We start from the raw sequence: 17,267 nt of genomic DNA, 5'->3' as shown, positions 1-17,267 counted from the left end.
CTGCTATAGAAAATAGTGTGGCAGTTCTCAAAAAATTAAAAATAGAATTACCATATGATCCAGTAATACCATTTCTGGGTATATATCCAAAAGAATTGAAAGCAGGATCTCAAAGAGATATCCGTACACTCATGTTCACAGTAGAATTCTTCACCATAACAAAAGGGGAATCAACCTAAATATCCATCAACAGATGACTGGATAAATGAAACATATTACTCAGCCTTAAAAAGGAAGGAAACGCTGACACATGCTACAACATGGATGAACTTTGAGGACATTATGCTAAGTTAAAATAAGCCAGTCACAAAAAGACAAATACTGTATGATTTCACTTATGTAAAGTATCAACAGTAGTGAAACTCAGAAACAAAAAGCAAAATGGTAGTGGCCAGGGTGTGGGAAGAAGAGAAAATCGGGAGGTTTTTTTTTTTTTTTTTGTGACAGAGTCTCACTTTGTCGCCCAGGCTGGAGTGCAGTGGCACCATCTCGGCTCACTGCAAGCTCCACCTCCTGGGTTCACACCATTCTCCTGCCTCAGCCTCCTAGTGGCTGGGACTACAGGCACGCACCACCACGCCCGGCTAATTTTTTGTATTTTTAGTAGAGACGGGGTTTCACCGTGTTAGCCAGGATGGTCTCGATCTCCTGACCTTGTGATCCGCCTGCCTTGGCCTCCCAAAGTGCTGGGATTACAGGCGTGAGCCACCGCGCCCGGTGAAAATGGGGAGTTTTTAAATGGGTATAGAGTTTCAGTTTGCAAGATGAAAAGGTTTGGGACATTACTTGCACAACAATGTGAATATACTTATTAATGTGATTGGACCTTGCACTTAAAAATGGTTAAGATGGTAAATTTTGTTATATACACTGTATCACAATTAAACATTTTTAAAGCAAAAAAAAGCAACCCTTTAGGAATAGGGGCCACTAGGATAGTATGAAAGAGGACCACTTTTTTCATTTCTTATTTGTCAATATTAGAAAAAAAAACTAATATAAACTAATACAATTTTTCAAATCCTTTCAAAAGTCCAGCTTTTCCTGTTACCTCTCTGTGTCCTCTCCGAGATCTCCAGTTTCTTTGGACAAAAGCATACTGCTATCTTCTTTTTTACTGTCAGTTTCTTGTTCTTCTAAGTGCCTTTGGTCTAAAAGCAGTTGAAAGAATTAACTTTATTAGAACGAAAAAAAAAATTTGAGAAAGGTTGCCTTTAAAATAGAATTCAAAAATTAAGGCCAATCAGTGGTCCCTGAAGTGTGCAATGCATTAGCTCCCCTCTTCCCACGAGAGCAGGGGGCCAGGTGGCAGTCTGCAGGCCACCTGTATTTGCAACAGCTGCTTCTGGGGTCTTGGAAGCTTTTCAGTGCCAGATGAAGCTACAGGAAACCTTGCTTGTGCCAAGGCTCAAGGGAGACAGAGGAAGCAGAAGAAAGAAAGGGCACATAAAACAGGAGGCAAGCAACCATGAAAACAAAACGCACAAATTTACTTTGGGGACCATCTTGTTCTCCACTTGTTAGATGTTTCTAAGTTGGAGTTCCAGGAAAGGAATTTGGGTGGGGAAGGGATGTACTCTTTAATGTATGCCAAGTATTTTACATATGCTATCTCATTCCATCCTGCCAGCAGTCCTATAAAGGGAAGAGGACTAACATTTGCTAAGTATCTGAAAATGTTAGTACTTGTACATGACTCTGTACATGGAGCTAATATGTACTTCATGAGACAGAAATTATTGTCCCCATTTTACAGATTAAGACAACTGAGGCTCAGAAACAGTAAAACAGCTTGCCATACAAGTAACTATAAAGTCAGACTTGAGGTGGAGTTGTGCCTGACCTCAAGGTCACACTTCCCTATATGTACCACTGTGTTGCCAGGGACAGCGTTACAAGAACCTGATGAAAAGGATCTAGGTAGTTCGCTTACCATTTGCAGTGCCTCCTGCATCACTTGCTGTGTTCTCATGCAACACCGTGGATGAGCCCTGCTGCTGTTTCAAGAGCTCTGTCACAACACAAAAGCCAAAGGAAACATTTCCTCCCTTGCATGTCCTGCCATTCTCTAGAGCAGTGGTTCTCGAAGGGTGATCCTTAGACTAGCAGTATTAACATAACCTGGAAACTTGTTAGGAATTCTCATTCTCAGGCCTCATCTCAGACCTGCTGAATCAGAAACTCTGGGGATCTAGCAATGTGTGTTTTAACTAGCCCTTCAGGTGATTCTGATGCCTAATAAAATTTGAGAACCACTGCTTTAGGGCATTCCAGGTTTGAAAGGAATTCTTCAAGCATGACAAAATCCCACACGACACTCAAAATAGAAATGATGATGATCATACATAACACTTGCAGAACCCTAGGTGTCAGGTTCTGTTTCTAAGCACTCACGTACATTAATTCAGGATGAATGTTCACAATTAATCTTCACAACAACCCTCTGAGATAGACTGTGTTATTGTTACTCCTATTTAGCAGATGAGGAAATTCAGGTTAAGGAACTTGCCTAAAAATCACACAGAGAGTAAGTGGTAAAATTGGGAACTGAATCCAGGCAGTCTAGCTCTAAGGTTTATGCTCTTAATCTCTGTTTTATAGTCTCTCAAAAAGTAACGTCAAAACAATCTAAATGTTTTCCCATCTCTATTCGCCTATATTTCATATTTTTTACCTGGTTTATGAAAAGACAGAAGGCAGGCTGAGCATGGTGGCTCATGCCTGTAATCCCAGCATTTTGGGAGGCCGAGGCAGGTGGATCACTTGAGGTCAGGAGTTCGAGACCAGCCTGGCCAACATAGTAAAACCCCGTCTCTACTAAAAACACAAAAATTAGTCAGGCATGGTGGCACACATCTGTAATCCCAGCTACTCAGGAGGCTGAGGCACAAGAATTGCTTGAACCCAGGAGGTGGAGGTTGCAGTGAGCTGAGATGATGCCACTGCATTCCAGCCTGGGCGATAGGGTAAAACTCTGTCTCAAAAAAAAGAAAAGAAACAGAAAAGATGGAAAGCAAAGAATATCCATCATTTCCAGTTCCTAAAGAAATACTCAGTCTGGCCAGGAGCAGTGGCTCACACCTGTAATCCCAGTACTTTGGGAGGCTGAGGTAGGTGGATCACCTGAGGTCAGGAGTTTGAGATCAGTCTGACCAACATGGTGAACCCCATCTCTACTAAAAATACAAAACATTAGCCGGGCATGGTGGCTCATGCCTGTAATCCCAGCTACTCAGGAGGCTGAGGCAGAAGAATTGCTTGAACCCTGGAGGTGAATGAAGGTTGCAGTGAGCTGAGATCGCTCCATTGTGCTCTAGTCTGAGCAACAAGAGTGAAACCCTGTCAAAGGAAAGGAAAAAGGAAAAAGGCAAGGCAAGGAAAAAGGCAAGGCAAGGCAAAGCAAGGAATACTCACTAGACTAAGACAAGCATCTGCTAACTCAGTATGCTGCTTTATCCTCAAAGTGCTCTGCGAAGCAGAGCAAGCTGGGAGGCAGCATAGACAAGCCACCCTGAGCTCGTTGGTATGGTCCTCTTCAGTGCTGGTGCAGGTCTTCTCCCTTCCTGCAGTGCAGGAAGCAGCCCTACCTGGCAGCCATGGGTGTCAAGGGTCCCCATAAGATCATTTAATATAATTTGAAATTTTAAAAATCCATTTTTGTCCTTGTTAAAAGTAGTGCAGATCTTAAACAATCATCTGTATCCTAGTTCCAAAGAATCTTCCACTTTGTGCACCTGTCAGGAGCCTAGAGCTTTGGATGTGAGCCCTCCAAAATAGCAGTTGAGAGTTCCAGTAACTTCCCAAATGTCTCTTTAGGGGAAACAACAGAGTGATGATACATAGTAATTGGGCGGGCAAGCCCATTATCAGAAGAAACTACTCAAGTGCCCTCTGCCCTTTGTCCTTCTGCAAAATTACCGACCCATCTCAAAGTGCAGACATCACCTAGAAACCCATAAGCTAAATGAGGCCCAGATAATTCCCATAAGTGAAATGAGGGAAGGCTTCTGCAGACTGTGCTGGGGTGCAGCAGCACCATGAGGCCAGAGTCCAGGACAAAGTCTGGTAACACAGCTGCTGAAATGGAGGAGGTGAATGGAAGGTTTATACAGCAACTACAGAGGGAAGACAGCAGGATCCAGAGAAAAAGTATCAGCTATGGTCAAACTGCAAAGGAGCCTACAATACTGCCTTAAACTACGACCAAGAACAAATAATACTAAGAATCTACCTGAGCAGAACACGTGTGGAGTGACCTCCACTCTCAGCAGTACTGTTATTTTAAGGAGAGCAACCAGAAAGGAGAAATTTGCAAGGACTGCCTGGGGAATCCCAGATATGGAAAGCAGGGGTGGGAGTGTGGGCTCTAAGAGCCTGACCCAACAACTCTGTGACTCTACAACACTGTGGCACTGGGGGAAGGGTAAAGTGAAGCAAGAAAGGTCCTATGACCATGGAAAAAGAAAGAAACCAAGGAAGGTCTGACAGCACTGACTGGCTCCACCCACATTCATCAGGCCAAGGGACAGGAGCTAAGGGTTATGACAATAAGCCTGGAGAGAGCTGTCCACTGAGTCAGACCTGAAAATTCTGATTTACCTCCTCCTTTATGAAACACAAAACCTCAGAGACCCTGAAAACCAAGGGGTGCCCCTCAGGAAATTCTATATAGGTCCCATAACAAGAACTGGACTATCCAGAGTCTGATGAGATGCATTTTCTGAGGGTGAAGGGCTGGTTGGCCAGGCTATCAAAAAGGAGCAGTCAGGTCTTTCCTAGGAAAACAGACCACCTGCCCCCAGTTTCCATAACCATGCAACATTTACTTTCAGCATCAGATCAGCTGGACAGGGCCAGCCAATCAGCTGCAAAAAAAATTTGGTTGGTACTGCTCAGTCTCTGCCTGAAAATTCTGGTATCTTTAGGTTTTGTGCCACTGACTTCCCTGTTCTTAGGAGGGGGATTTATTCACAATTTCAATACCTTTAATACCTACAGCTAATGGCAAAACTGAAAGCACAGGTGTCTTGGCCTGAGCAGCCAGACCTCAGGCCTCAAAGGAATGGCTGGTTTGGTCTGAAAAGGAGATAAGAACTCCTTTAGCCGGGCGCGGTGGCTCAAGCCTGTAATCCCAGCACTTTGGGAGGCCGAGACGGGTGGATCACGAGGTCAGGAGATCGAGACCATCCTGGCTAACCCGGTGAAACCCCGTCTCTACTAAAAAATACAAAAAACTAGCCAGGCGATGTGGCAGGCGCCTATAGTCCCAGCTACTCGGGAGGCTGAGGCAGGAGAATGGCGTGAACCCGGGAGGCGGAGCTTGCAGTGAGCTGAGATCTGGCCACTGCACTCCAGCCTGGGCGACAGAGCCAGACTCCGTCTCAAAAAAAAAAAAAAAAAAAAAGAACTCCTTTAATAAAAGAAATTCATCATAATAAACCCCTTGAATGTTATTTCCCCTTAGATTCATCAACATAAGTCCTTTAAGTAACAAAATGACAACCAATACAAGCCAATCATCCTGGCCAGGCTGTGGCTCATTTTATTGGAAAATTGCCCCTTCCTAAATTTTGGAAAACTGTCCCTTCCTATATTCAACCAGGCCGTCACAGAGCCTTTGATACTACTGTTCATACTTGAGACAAAGACACCATATTGTGGTCAGTGACATAACTAACAGGGCCGAGAAGTATATTCTGTGTTGAACGTCTCTTACCAATTTCATCAAGTAGTTCCTGAGATGGTGGCGGCAGCTCATCAATGTGATGCTGTGAGAAGGCTTCTACTAGTTCTTAAAAAAGGCAAAAGGGAAAATGTCTTAACACCTCTCTGGACCTGAACTGAATTTTTCTAGGCTCTCACATAGACTTGACTGAGGATTTCTCTCAATGACGAAACAAACTAAGGAGGAAGGAAACTTCTTACATAATAGTTCCAGTAGAGACCTCCTAACATGTGAATGGTCTTTACTCCCCACTTTTACCCCAATCCCTTTCCTTTCCTACATCAGCCCTTACCCTGGTACTGCTTGATCTATGCCCCTCTCTTCCTAAGGATATTTTACAAATTCTTACTAAGTGGCTCAATCTGGACCAGGGCTGCTGGAGGAATACAGAGGTTCTGGACCTGCCAAAATGAACAAAAGCACAAAGTAGGAGGCCTTTAACTAAATATTATCAGGCCAGGGGATTTAGAGGCAATCATACTTTGGGTCTTGCCCCAAGTGCTCAATTATAACATTAACCAAAATACCTCAACATAATTTACAAAATCTCTATCCCCCTGAGGGAAATTCCAAGAGTTATATCAAAGACAGAAGACGTTAAAATTAAAGTAATAAAGGTAATATGCCTCAAGACTGCTAATATTCTCAGACCTTGTGATTTGGAAACTGTCTTCTAACAATCTATCCTAAGGAAAGGATCAGAGGTACAGATAAAAAATTATGTACAAAGAGCAAAAAGTGGAAAATGATATAAATCTTACACGTAAGAAAATGGTTAAGCAACAAGTAGAATGGACTATAACTACTATATATATTTATGAGCAATTTTTAATAACAAGGGAAAAGCCTCAAAATATATCAAGGGAATAAAGCAGTCCAGAACTGATACACAATATGATCTCACTATGCTAAAACACATTATTATATATTTATAAAAATATTTAAAAGATATGCAAAAAAAAAGTACGTGAGGTTAAAAAAGTGTAGTCACCTTCTTTTTTAAGCTTTTATTTATTCTCCAAGTTTTCTACAATGAGTGTGTTTTACTTTTATAATCATGGGGAAAACAGCATTTCTGTCTGAACCTATTGTGGCATCAAAGATTGATAAGCATCAATTTAAGCCTCCTTGATTATAAACTTCTATTTTGATATTAAACACAGGGTACCTTTAGGCAGGCTCCTTCTCTGGGTGGCATGGGGTGGTGATGAGTCACATGCCTTAACAAGGCTGGAGGATCCAGCCCCAATAAATGAAGACAATCTTTTCTATAAGTAAGAGATAAACATGGTAACTGTCATGTGTGTTGAGCTAAAAAGGCATATGCAGCTCAGTCATTTCTAGTTGTTTTGTTGATTAAGTCAAACTCACATGTCACCTCCTCTGGGAAGCCTTCTTTTTTTTTTTTTTTGAGATGGAGTCTCACTCTGTTGCCCAGGCTGGAGTGCAGTGGCACAATCTCAGCTCACTGCAACCTTCACCTCCCGGGTTCATGCAATTCTCCTGCCTCAGCCTCCCAAGTAGCTGAGAATACAGGTGTGTACCACCACACCCAGCCAATTTTTTTTTTGTATTTTTAGTAGAGACGCGATTTCACCATGTTGGCCAGGCTGGTCTCAAACTCCTGACCTCAAATGATCCATTCACTTCAGCCTCCCAAAGTGGTGGGATTACAGGTGTGAGCCACCACATCCAGCCTGGGAAGCCTTCTTATCCCTGACTGCCTCCTAAGCACTCAGTACTTACCGCTGTGTTACATCAGGCCTGTCTTTCTCACTAGACAGTGAGTTCCTTAGAGGTAGGGATTATGTCTTATTGACACTGGGATGCCTTGAAGAGGGCCTGACATGGTGCCCGGCACTTAGAATCTCCCCAATTAACGGTTTGTTAAATGAACACATAAAATTCCTTGTCATTTCCCTACTTCAAAGTGAGACCTTTTTTGAGCCAAATGCCAAAAAAGTTGACAATTTTTCATAAAGGAACTTGTACTTTTCTTTCTTTCTTTTTTTTTTTTGAGACAGGGTCTCACTCTGTTGCCCAGGTTGGAGTGTAGTGGTGCAATCGCAGTTCACTGCAACCTCAACCTCCTGGTTTCAGGTAATCCTCCCACCTCAGCCTCCTGTGTAGCTGAAACTACAGGCACATGGCACCATGTCCTGGTTAATTCTCTGTATCTTTCGTAGAGATAGGGTTTCATCATGCTGCCCAGGCTGGTCTCAAACTCCTGAAATCAAGTGATCTGCCTGCCTCGGTCTCCCAAAGTGCTGGGATTATAGGCTTGAGCCACCGTGCCTGGCCAGAACTTGTAGTTTTCCTGAAGAGGCTACACATATGAGAAAGGGAGAGGAAAAGAAAAAAAAAAAGGAGGAAGAAGTAGAAGAGGAGAAGAAGGCAGTATACCATTAAGTGTTTTTCCTGCAGGTTATTAGTTCAGGAGTTCAGGGAACAGTAGAGATCGATCAAAACTCTCAGGGAAGTAACCAGGAGAGGCTTTAAGGAGGAAGCAAAACTTAAGCCTCCCATAATATAGACTCAAGAGAGGAGTCCCAGGGAACCCAGGAGAGGACCCAGCTTATTTCTTCCCTTCTTAATGAATTTGGAGAAATCTTGGCAGTTTGGGTCACTGGCCCTTTGGGCTGACTCCATGAGTTTGTAACGTGGAATTGATATACTTACAAGACCAGGCAGTCTTGAAGGGCAAGTTTCAGAGGCAGTAAGGAGAGAATCCAGTTTCTTTGCTCTCTCTCGGACACTTATAAATTCATCAGACAAAGTTTGAATAAATTCTTGACTGTTCCAGCAAGAGGCAGACTCTGTCTTAACCTGAAATGTGATACTTTCAATGCAGTCTTTATACTGACTGGCAGCTGAAGAAACTGACCCTGTTGGAGAAAAGCAGGAGGTTACTGTCTGAATCCTTTATATTATTTCTCTTTTTTCCCTTTTTCCCTTCGTTTTTGTTTTTTTCTGCCCCAATATGATGTGCAGAAATGAATCCTTTATATTAAAAAAACAAACAAACAAAACAAAACATCCAAACCCACAAACTTATACCTATACTAAGGATTTTCCAAATTGCTAATAACTAAAATAAGGCCAGGTGCGGTGGCTCACGCCTGTAATCCCAGCACTTTGGGAAACCAAGGGGGGCAGATCATGAGGTCAGGAGATTGAGACCATCCTGGCTAACACAGTGAAACCCCGTCTCTACTAAAAATACAAAACATTAGCCGGGTGTGGTGGCGGGCGCCTGTAGTCCCAGTTAGTCAGGAGGCTGAGGCAGAAGAATGACGTGAACCCGGGAGGCAGAGCTTGCAGTGAGCCGAGGTTGCACCACTGCACTCCAGCCTGGGCGACAGAATGAGACTCTGTCTTAAAAAAAAAAAAAAAAAAAAAAAAAAACTGAAATAATCATTGACACAGCTCCTCATGGTATAAAAAAAAAGTCTCTAAACTTGTCCTCTACACTTTATCAAAATAAAATAAAGGGAGATTTTTTAAACCACAAATATATCGGAAGTAAGGCCACTAAAGACAGGATATTTGATGCTGGTTGCATGTGGTTGCAGGACTTAAGAACTATATAAAATTTAAGCACAAGGTACTGTTTTAAGTTGCAAACTCTACAAAGCTCAATGTTTTTGTTCTAAATTCAGTAGCGCTTAGAGAAGACCTAGTATTTGCATGGCTTTACCACTGCAGTTCTAACCAAAACCTAACCGCTGCCCAATAATCACCACCACCATCACCCTGCCCCCTTGGCCTACAATGGGATTACCCAGCTTTGGCCCTAAGGAAAAACCTTTGCACTGTGACAACACAGCCATCAGCTGTGATCCCACAGCTTGGCTTCCCAGAGCCAATGGGCTGGGGCTGTAAGTTCTTCTCCCCAAACACTTCTTTTCCCTGTGATTACCTGGGCTGAGTGGAGTGCTGACACTGGTAGGTGCATGGTTTATTTTGGGTGTTTTGCATGAAGCTTCCTTAAAAGAGCTGTCTGGTTCATAGGAGATACTAGACAGGTCTTGAATGTCTGTCAATGATCTAAAGAATTAAGAGCACACAATAATGATGAGAAGATGGCTAGAAGAATCAAACAATATATTCTTGACAGGTATTTTTTAAGTATATTCTTAGCAAAATTTTTATGTGGCAATAGGCCAGAATTAGAGAATATCTTAGAACATCTTATATATCTTAAAGAGAATATTCGAGAACATATTTAAAAGAGATTGTAACTTTTTTTTTAATATTCTTTATTACCACAGAGATTTTTTTTTTTTTTCTTTTTTTGAGACGGAGTTTTGCTCTTGTCACCCAGGATGGAGTGCAATGGCACGATCTTGGCTCACTGCAACCTCCACCTCCTGGGTTCAAGTGATTCTCCTGCCTCAGCCTCCTGGGTAGCTGGGACTACAAGCATGTGCCACCACGCCTGGCTAATTTTAGTATTTTTAGTAGAGATGGGATTTCACCATGTTGGCCAGGCTGGTCACAAACTCCTGACCTCAGGTGATCAGACTGCCTTGGCCTCCCAAGGTGCTGGGATTACAGGCGTGAGCCACCACACCTGGCACCATAGAGACTTTCTTTGCCAAATATTGTAACTTTAAACATATCAGCAGCTTAAAATAAACTATTTACATAGATGAAATATTCCATATTTCCAGGATATTTATGTGGAAAACAGATTTAACCTACCTTAAGCGTAAACTTATTATTATCGTCACTACATTTCCTTGAATGTAAGCTGCTATTAGTTATAAATCACATCACCAATTTGATAACAACTTTTTGGTGAAAGAAGCAGCATACTCACATTAAGTCTACACATAAAAATGGAAAGATTCTTACAAACAAGAATATACTATTCCCTTAAAACCAAGACTTTACACAAGCATCCCTAGACACTCTCTTTGGTGATCGTACATGTCTTTCTCTTTCAGTTCCTTTAGTGACTCTTTTGATGTCTCTTCTTGTTCATCTTCAGTACTGTGAGAAAGAAAGTAAGAGCATTACATAAATCCCCTCTGTGAACAAAGTACACTAACTTGGTACAAGGAACCAGTTGATCAGCCCAGTGTGAGACGCAGAGGAAAGGGCACTAAGCTCAGGAGTAGAAAGTGTGAGTTCTGTGCTGGGCACAGTGGCTCATGCCTGTAATCCCAGCACTTTGGGAGACCAAGGCAGGTGGGTCACGAGGTCAAGAGATTGAGACCATCCTGGCCAACATAGTGAAACCCCGTCTCTACTAAAAATACAAAAATTAGCTGGGCGTGGTGGCATGCACCTATAGTTCCAGCTACTCAGGAGGCTAAGGCAGGAGAACCGCTTGAACCCGGGAGGCAGAGGTTGCAGTGAGCCGAGATCGCGCCATTGCACTCCAGCCTGGGCAACAAGAGTGAGACTCCATCTCCAAAGAAAAAGAAAAAGAAAAAAAAAAGTGTGAGTTCTGGTTCTGGCTATACTACTAGCTGTAAGTTCTCTGACGTGTCTGGGCCTGGGCCTCAATTTTCTCTCCAGAGATTGAATAAATACTCTCTAAGGGTCAGCTCTGAAATCAGTTAAAGACTATACGACCATGAGCAAGTTCATGAGAAAATCAACAGAGCACAGGAACTTTGCTGGGAGGTGAGATATTGGAGCAAAGGGGCACAGCCACGAGGCCTTAGCACCTGTAAGAAGCTTCCTGGTATAGTGTACTAGGAGAGGCCAGAGAGGCTTGTACCAAAAAATGGCCAGACTAGTGAAGATAAACTTGACCCGTTTCTACTTTAACCAATACTTAAGATTAAATTTCAGTACTCACTGAACATTAACTATAAGGCAGATCCCATGCTAAATCCTTCCATATGTTTTCGCTTTTTTTTTTTTTTTTTGGGGGGATGGAGTCTCGCTCTTGTTGCCCAGGCTGGAGTGCAGTGGCACGATCTCGGCTCATAGCAACCTTCGCCTCCTGGGTTCAAGCGATTCTCCTGCCTCAGCCTCCCAAGTAGCTGGGCTTACAGGCATGCGCCACTACGCCTAGCTAATTTTTTGTATTTTTAGTAGAGACAGGGTTTCTCCATGTTGATCAGGCTGATCTCAAACTCCTGACCTCAGATGATCCTCCCACCTTGGCCTCCCAAAGTGCTGGGATTACAGGCGTGAGCCCCCGTGCCTGACCTTCACATTTTTAATCCTTGCAAAAATGCTGTGAGACCAATGATATAAATGAAAGATCACGGATTTGGGGTTGAGTTGTGACTTTATTCTGTTCCCAAAAATGTTTGTTTCTCCTTCTAAGCACATAATAGAACAGCACTTTTTGGCCCTCTTGATTTACATAAATGACCACAGGACTTGTTTTAACCAATAAAATACGAGTGAAAGCGATGAGTCACTTCTGGGCAGAAACTTTAACAGCCAGTGCACAACTCACCATTTTCCATTTTTCCTGCCTTAGCAATCAAGGAAGCACAAAAACGGGGCCTCCCTCAGCCTAAGTCTGACAGAAGGTAATACAGCACAGAACATTCCTGGCCAAGCCATGAGCCACGGAAATGAAGCAGGAGCAAAGAAGAAATCTGTTTTAAACCACTAAAATTTGGGAGTTGTTTACTATATATAGCATAATCTAGTCTATCCTGACTGACTAGCTGTGTGACCTTAGAAAAAAATATTTAAACTTTCTGAACTTTGCTTTCCTTATTGACAAAATGGAGGCAATAGTATGTGCCTCACGGGGTTGTTAATGTGGATTAAATTAGACAATGAAACAGTGCCTGGCATATGCTAGATATTTAGGAAATACTAGCTGTAATAATTATAATTAAGGAAATTGAGGCCCAGAGAGAAGAAAATAAATTGAATGTTATTGTGCCAGATACTTTATATCAATTATGAATTTTTTAATTTAAACTTTTCTTTTGAGGTAATTGTAGAGTCACAGGCAAGAAATACACTTTACCGGCTGAGTGTGGTGGCTCACGCCTGTAATCCCAGCACTGTGGGAGGCCGAGGCAGGTGGATCACCTGAGGTCAAGAGTTTGAGGCCAGCCTGGCCAACATGGTGAAACCCCATCTCTACTAAAAATACAAAATTAGCCGGGTGTGGTGGCATGCACCTATAATTCCAGCTACTTGGGAGGCTGAGGCAGGAGAATCGCTTGAACCCGGGAGGTGGAGGTTGCAGTGAGCTGAGATCGTGCAACAAGAGTGAAACTCCATCTCAAAAAAAAAAAAAAAAAAAAAAAAATCCCTTTACCCACTTTATCCCAATGGTAACATCTTGCAAATCTATAGGACAGTATCACAACCAGGATATTGACATTGATACAGTCAAGATACAGAACATTTCTACCACCCTCATATTTCTGGTTTACAGCTATACTTACTTCCCTCCTTTCCCCACCCCTTCCTTAACCGCTGGCAACCACTCATTTGTTCTTTATTTTTATAATTTCGTCATTTCAAGAATGTTATATTAATGGAATCACACAGTAAATAACTTTTTGGGATTGCTTTTCCTACTCAGCATAATTCTCTGGAAATTTAGCCAAGTTGTTGCATGTATCAATAGTTTATTCCTTTTCACTGCTGAGTAGCACTCAATGGTATGGATGTACCAAAGTCTGTTTAATCATTTACTTGGTGAAGGACATCTGGGTTTCCAGTGTGGAGATATTATGGATAAATTTGTTATAAACGTTCCCATATGTATTTCTGTGCAAATGTAAATTTTTATCTCTCTGGGATAAATGCCCAGGAGTTATATTATTACTTTAAGTTCCTATTGTCAACATTCTCAGTAAGGATTCTTATCCCTACTTCACAGATGGGAAAATAGAATAGAGTGGCTGAGAACCTTGACAAGGTCACATGAACAGGAGGTCAGAGTCAGGATCTAAGTAAAGGTGATGACTCTACCCCTCAAATTGTACTGCACAAGTCCTAACAAAGCTAAGCTGCCCAAAGCTAACTTTGATAAGATAGTAAATACATTTGAAGACAAGCAATGTATAAACACGGGGCATTATCACCATTTAACACCACAACTATGAGTCTGAAACCGCATAAGATAAAACAGCCCATACCTTCGTATAGGTTGAAATTGAGACCTGGGCAAAATCTCAGCATTCTTTCCAAGAATTTTTCTCATCTGGAACTTTTCCTCACCTGAAAGCATAAAGTAATTTTTTTTTTTAACTGATCTTTGTCAACCCAAATTATTATCATCATTCCCTAGAATGTCCCTTTGTCTGGTCCAGAATTAGAAATAATCCGGATAAACAAAGTGCTGCCCTAATTGGGTTTGGATTGAGTGCTGTAGAAGAGGTTTTTGCTCTGAAAGTTTATTTTCCTTGCTCAGAGCACAGAACTGTATTCTGACACTCAGAATACAATCAAGTTATTTACTGGCCTTTCAGTTATAACCACAGTTATTTCTGGAGACAAACGTTGTTTTGTCCTTTTAAGAAGGCAAACTGACCGGGTTCCTGTGAACAGACAGCAGGGGGCGTTGAAAACAAGAACTGTTTGTTAACTAAACAGTCCCGAACTTTAACTATGCCAGTTGGCCATCAAACACCACCTAAAGAGTAGGGGCGGGGGTGGAGTCTTGAGTACTGAGGAGCTAATTCAGCAGTCTTCTGTTCTCCTTGGCATCAAGTTATTTGAAGTTACACCTCCCCAATTCTCAGTAAGATGCTTTGCTCCAGGCAGGCGGGGCCAGTATCCATTTTCCTTCCCACCACTGTACTGTCCTAGCTTATAGAGAAGGGGGCAGATGGAGCATCCTTCGCTTTGCAGACCTCCAGGCAGGCAGGGCCAGTATCCATTTTCCTTTCCACCACTGTACTGTCCTAGTTAATAAAGAAGGGGGCAGATGGAGCATCTAGCCCTGTTTCCAAATGCCCATGACTCCCCCACCCCCATCCCATTCCTTAGGTCCAGGTGGTCTGGTAGACACTATAAAGGCCCACCAGAACAATGCCACCTTTCACAGCTACCAAGTAGCTCTGAAACTCCACCAGTGGAGAGACATTAGGGGTTCCTCTTCCTCTGACCCTCTTTTAAAATGATAAATATCCAGAAAGCATAAACTAATTCCTAATAAGCAACATTTAGAGCTTAGAGACTTTAGAGTCAGACCCTCTCCTTTACTTTATACCAGGCGAAAGTGGGGACCTGGGGTGAAGTGACTTGCTGAAGTTTATGCAGAAAAAGTCAGCGGCAGAATGGGGCTTGGAACCTAGCACACTACATCCTGTACCCCTGTTGTATCCTCTGATGTGGAAGGTGATATACATCAGAGCACTAGATGGAAAAGGGGGTAGAGAGCGGCAGAAAGAAGTGAATGGAGTAGAAATCAGAGACTTTTTCACATACTTTAGATGTCTGTATCAAACTAACTCTGGTTATCTGACCTGTCTGCCCTAAACTTTTCCATCCCACTCAACTCACCTCCAAATACAAGTTAAGTGGCCACATACAAGGCAGGTCCAAAAAAGGCTCTGCAGGAAGAGGTGGGTGACCCAAGGCTCTGGAGACTTTCAATACATACTATGCTGAGACTTTAACTGTTCATCTAAAAGCTTACAGCTTCTTAAAACACTTCCAACTCTGGCAGGGGCCTACACAAGGTTACAGTTGGAAGCTGGAGTATGCAGTGGAGGAAGCGAGTAAGTTCATAACCCCACCTTCTTTGGGTTTACAGGGTTGAGACATGACCATGGACAGTTACACAGGTTGGTAGGTGGATAACCCTAGTTTTAAAATAGATGAGTGCATACCTTAAAAGAACAAGAGTACACAATTCTAAAAATGTAACAAAGCCAACAGTTAACTTATGTCTGTCTGGTGACACATCCCTGGCTACGGATCCAAGGTTACCTTCTCACCTAATAGAAAGCCCCTGCTAAGTTATACAGAACCCAAGGCCTCCCAAGTGGTAGATGTTAAGTTGAATCTGCATTGTTAGCTGTTACTAACTCTTTGCTAAGATGCTAAGCAAGCAAAGGAAAATGCTGGTGACACTGCCTTCTGGGGAGAAGAAATACATGGAAACCTAGTTCTAATTTTGTTATGTCAAAAAGTAGCTATGTAGCTTGGGCAAATCCCCCAGGTCAGCTTAGCAAAGATAACTGTGCACTTGTTATGTGGCACACCAAGGAGCCTGAAAGCTTGAGAGACCAAAGGGGGAAAAAGCAGTGACTACAACAACATATGCTATAAAAATGCAAGGGGAGGTATAAATAATACAACACATGGATGTCATGAGGTTGGTGAGGAGCAAGGGATTTGTTCTATTGAGGAGAAATCACTGAACCTTGGTTTTCTCAACCCTATAATGAAAGGTTTGGACGAGGCTGTCCCTCAGGATCCCCCCAGCTCTAAACATCTGTGATCCAACAGAAGAAAGTGAAGGGAAGTGATTCTCAAGGAATCTTCCGTAAGGGCTTATTACCAGAGACTTGAGGTTGGGCAAATGCACCTCGTATTCCTTCAAAGTCCTCTTCTATGGGACTCGAGGTCTAAAAATGAACAAAAGAAAGGAGGTTCACTGGAGGCAGACATAGTAAAAGGTCAATAATTTCTTGATGTTCTTAAATCTTGAAAATCTTCATAAGATCCCTGCGTCTTTATAGAAAAAGTACAAACTTGCTTCCTAGACATTAAGTACTTATTTGTTCCATATGTCCCTCCTCAGTAAGTCCTCCCTCACCTCCCATTGTGAAGAGGAATTATGTGACTCCCCCACCTTATATCACTATCCCTGTTCATCCCAATCTTCCAACAAAGATGTTTTGGTTCTTGGGAGCTTTATCAAAAGAGATAAATAAGGTTTAAAAGCTGGCCTGGTATGCGAAACTACTTTATGAGGTAAGAAGTCGGAATGATGGTTCCTTTTGGAAGAGGCAGTGACTGGATGGGGGAAGCACAAGGGGTCTTTTGGGGACTAGTAATGTTTCATTTCCTTTTTTTCAAACAAGGTCCTGCTATGTTGCTCAAGCTGTTCTCAAACTCGTGAGCTCAAGCAATACTCCCACCTCAGCCTCCTAATGTGTTGTAATTATAGACATGAGCCACCACACCAAGCTGAAATTATATATATATTTTTTGAGATGAAGTCTCACTCTGTTGCCCAGGCTGGAGTGCAGTGGCATGATCTCAGCTCACTGCAACCTCTGACCTCCGGGTTCAAGCAATTCTCCTGCCTCAGCCTCCCCCCGAGTAGCTGGGAATATAGGCACCTGCCACTGCGCCCAGCTAATTTTTGTATTTTTAGTAGAGATGGGGTTTCACCATCTTGGCCAGGATGGTCTTGAACTTCTGACCTCACGATCCACCTACCTTGGCCTCCCAAAGTCAGCGCTGGGATTACAGGCGTGAGCTACTGCGCCTGGCCTGAAATTATATCTTTGATGCATCCTAGAATTCTTATCAGTCAAATACTGTGATTGACATACAATCCTCCCTTTCCTCCACCCCACCTTTCATATTGGTAAAAGATCCCAAAAAGGTGCCAGGTTAGCAGGGAGGTAGGGTAGAAAATAAG

General features: G+C 42.6%; 1 protein-coding gene across 1 annotated transcript in view; it reads right to left on the bottom strand.

The window, feature by feature from the left end:
• The window catches only part of TEX14 (testis expressed 14, intercellular bridge forming factor), a 100,911-nt gene that overhangs the window by 7,310 nt on the left and 76,334 nt on the right, over positions 1–17,267 (bottom strand). The window contains exons 20-28 of the mRNA XM_073004896.1: positions 16,176–16,242; positions 13,804–13,885; positions 10,658–10,720; positions 9,645–9,772; positions 8,405–8,610; positions 6,894–6,993; positions 5,717–5,791; positions 1,934–2,011; positions 1,052–1,151 (exon numbers count right to left, since the gene is read on the bottom strand). Coding sequence (XP_072860997.1) covers positions 1,052–1,151; positions 1,934–2,011; positions 5,717–5,791; positions 6,894–6,993; positions 8,405–8,610; positions 9,645–9,772; positions 10,658–10,720; positions 13,804–13,885; positions 16,176–16,242 — 899 coding nt within the window. The remainder of the gene's footprint in view (positions 1–1,051; positions 1,152–1,933; positions 2,012–5,716; positions 5,792–6,893; positions 6,994–8,404; positions 8,611–9,644; positions 9,773–10,657; positions 10,721–13,803; positions 13,886–16,175; positions 16,243–17,267) is intronic.

Source organism: Chlorocebus sabaeus, chromosome 16, assembly GCF_047675955.1.
Source record: "Chlorocebus sabaeus isolate Y175 chromosome 16, mChlSab1.0.hap1, whole genome shotgun sequence".
Classification (NCBI taxonomy): Eukaryota; Metazoa; Chordata; class Mammalia; order Primates; family Cercopithecidae; genus Chlorocebus; species Chlorocebus sabaeus.
This window is presented reverse-complemented; position numbering and strand designations above follow the sequence as displayed.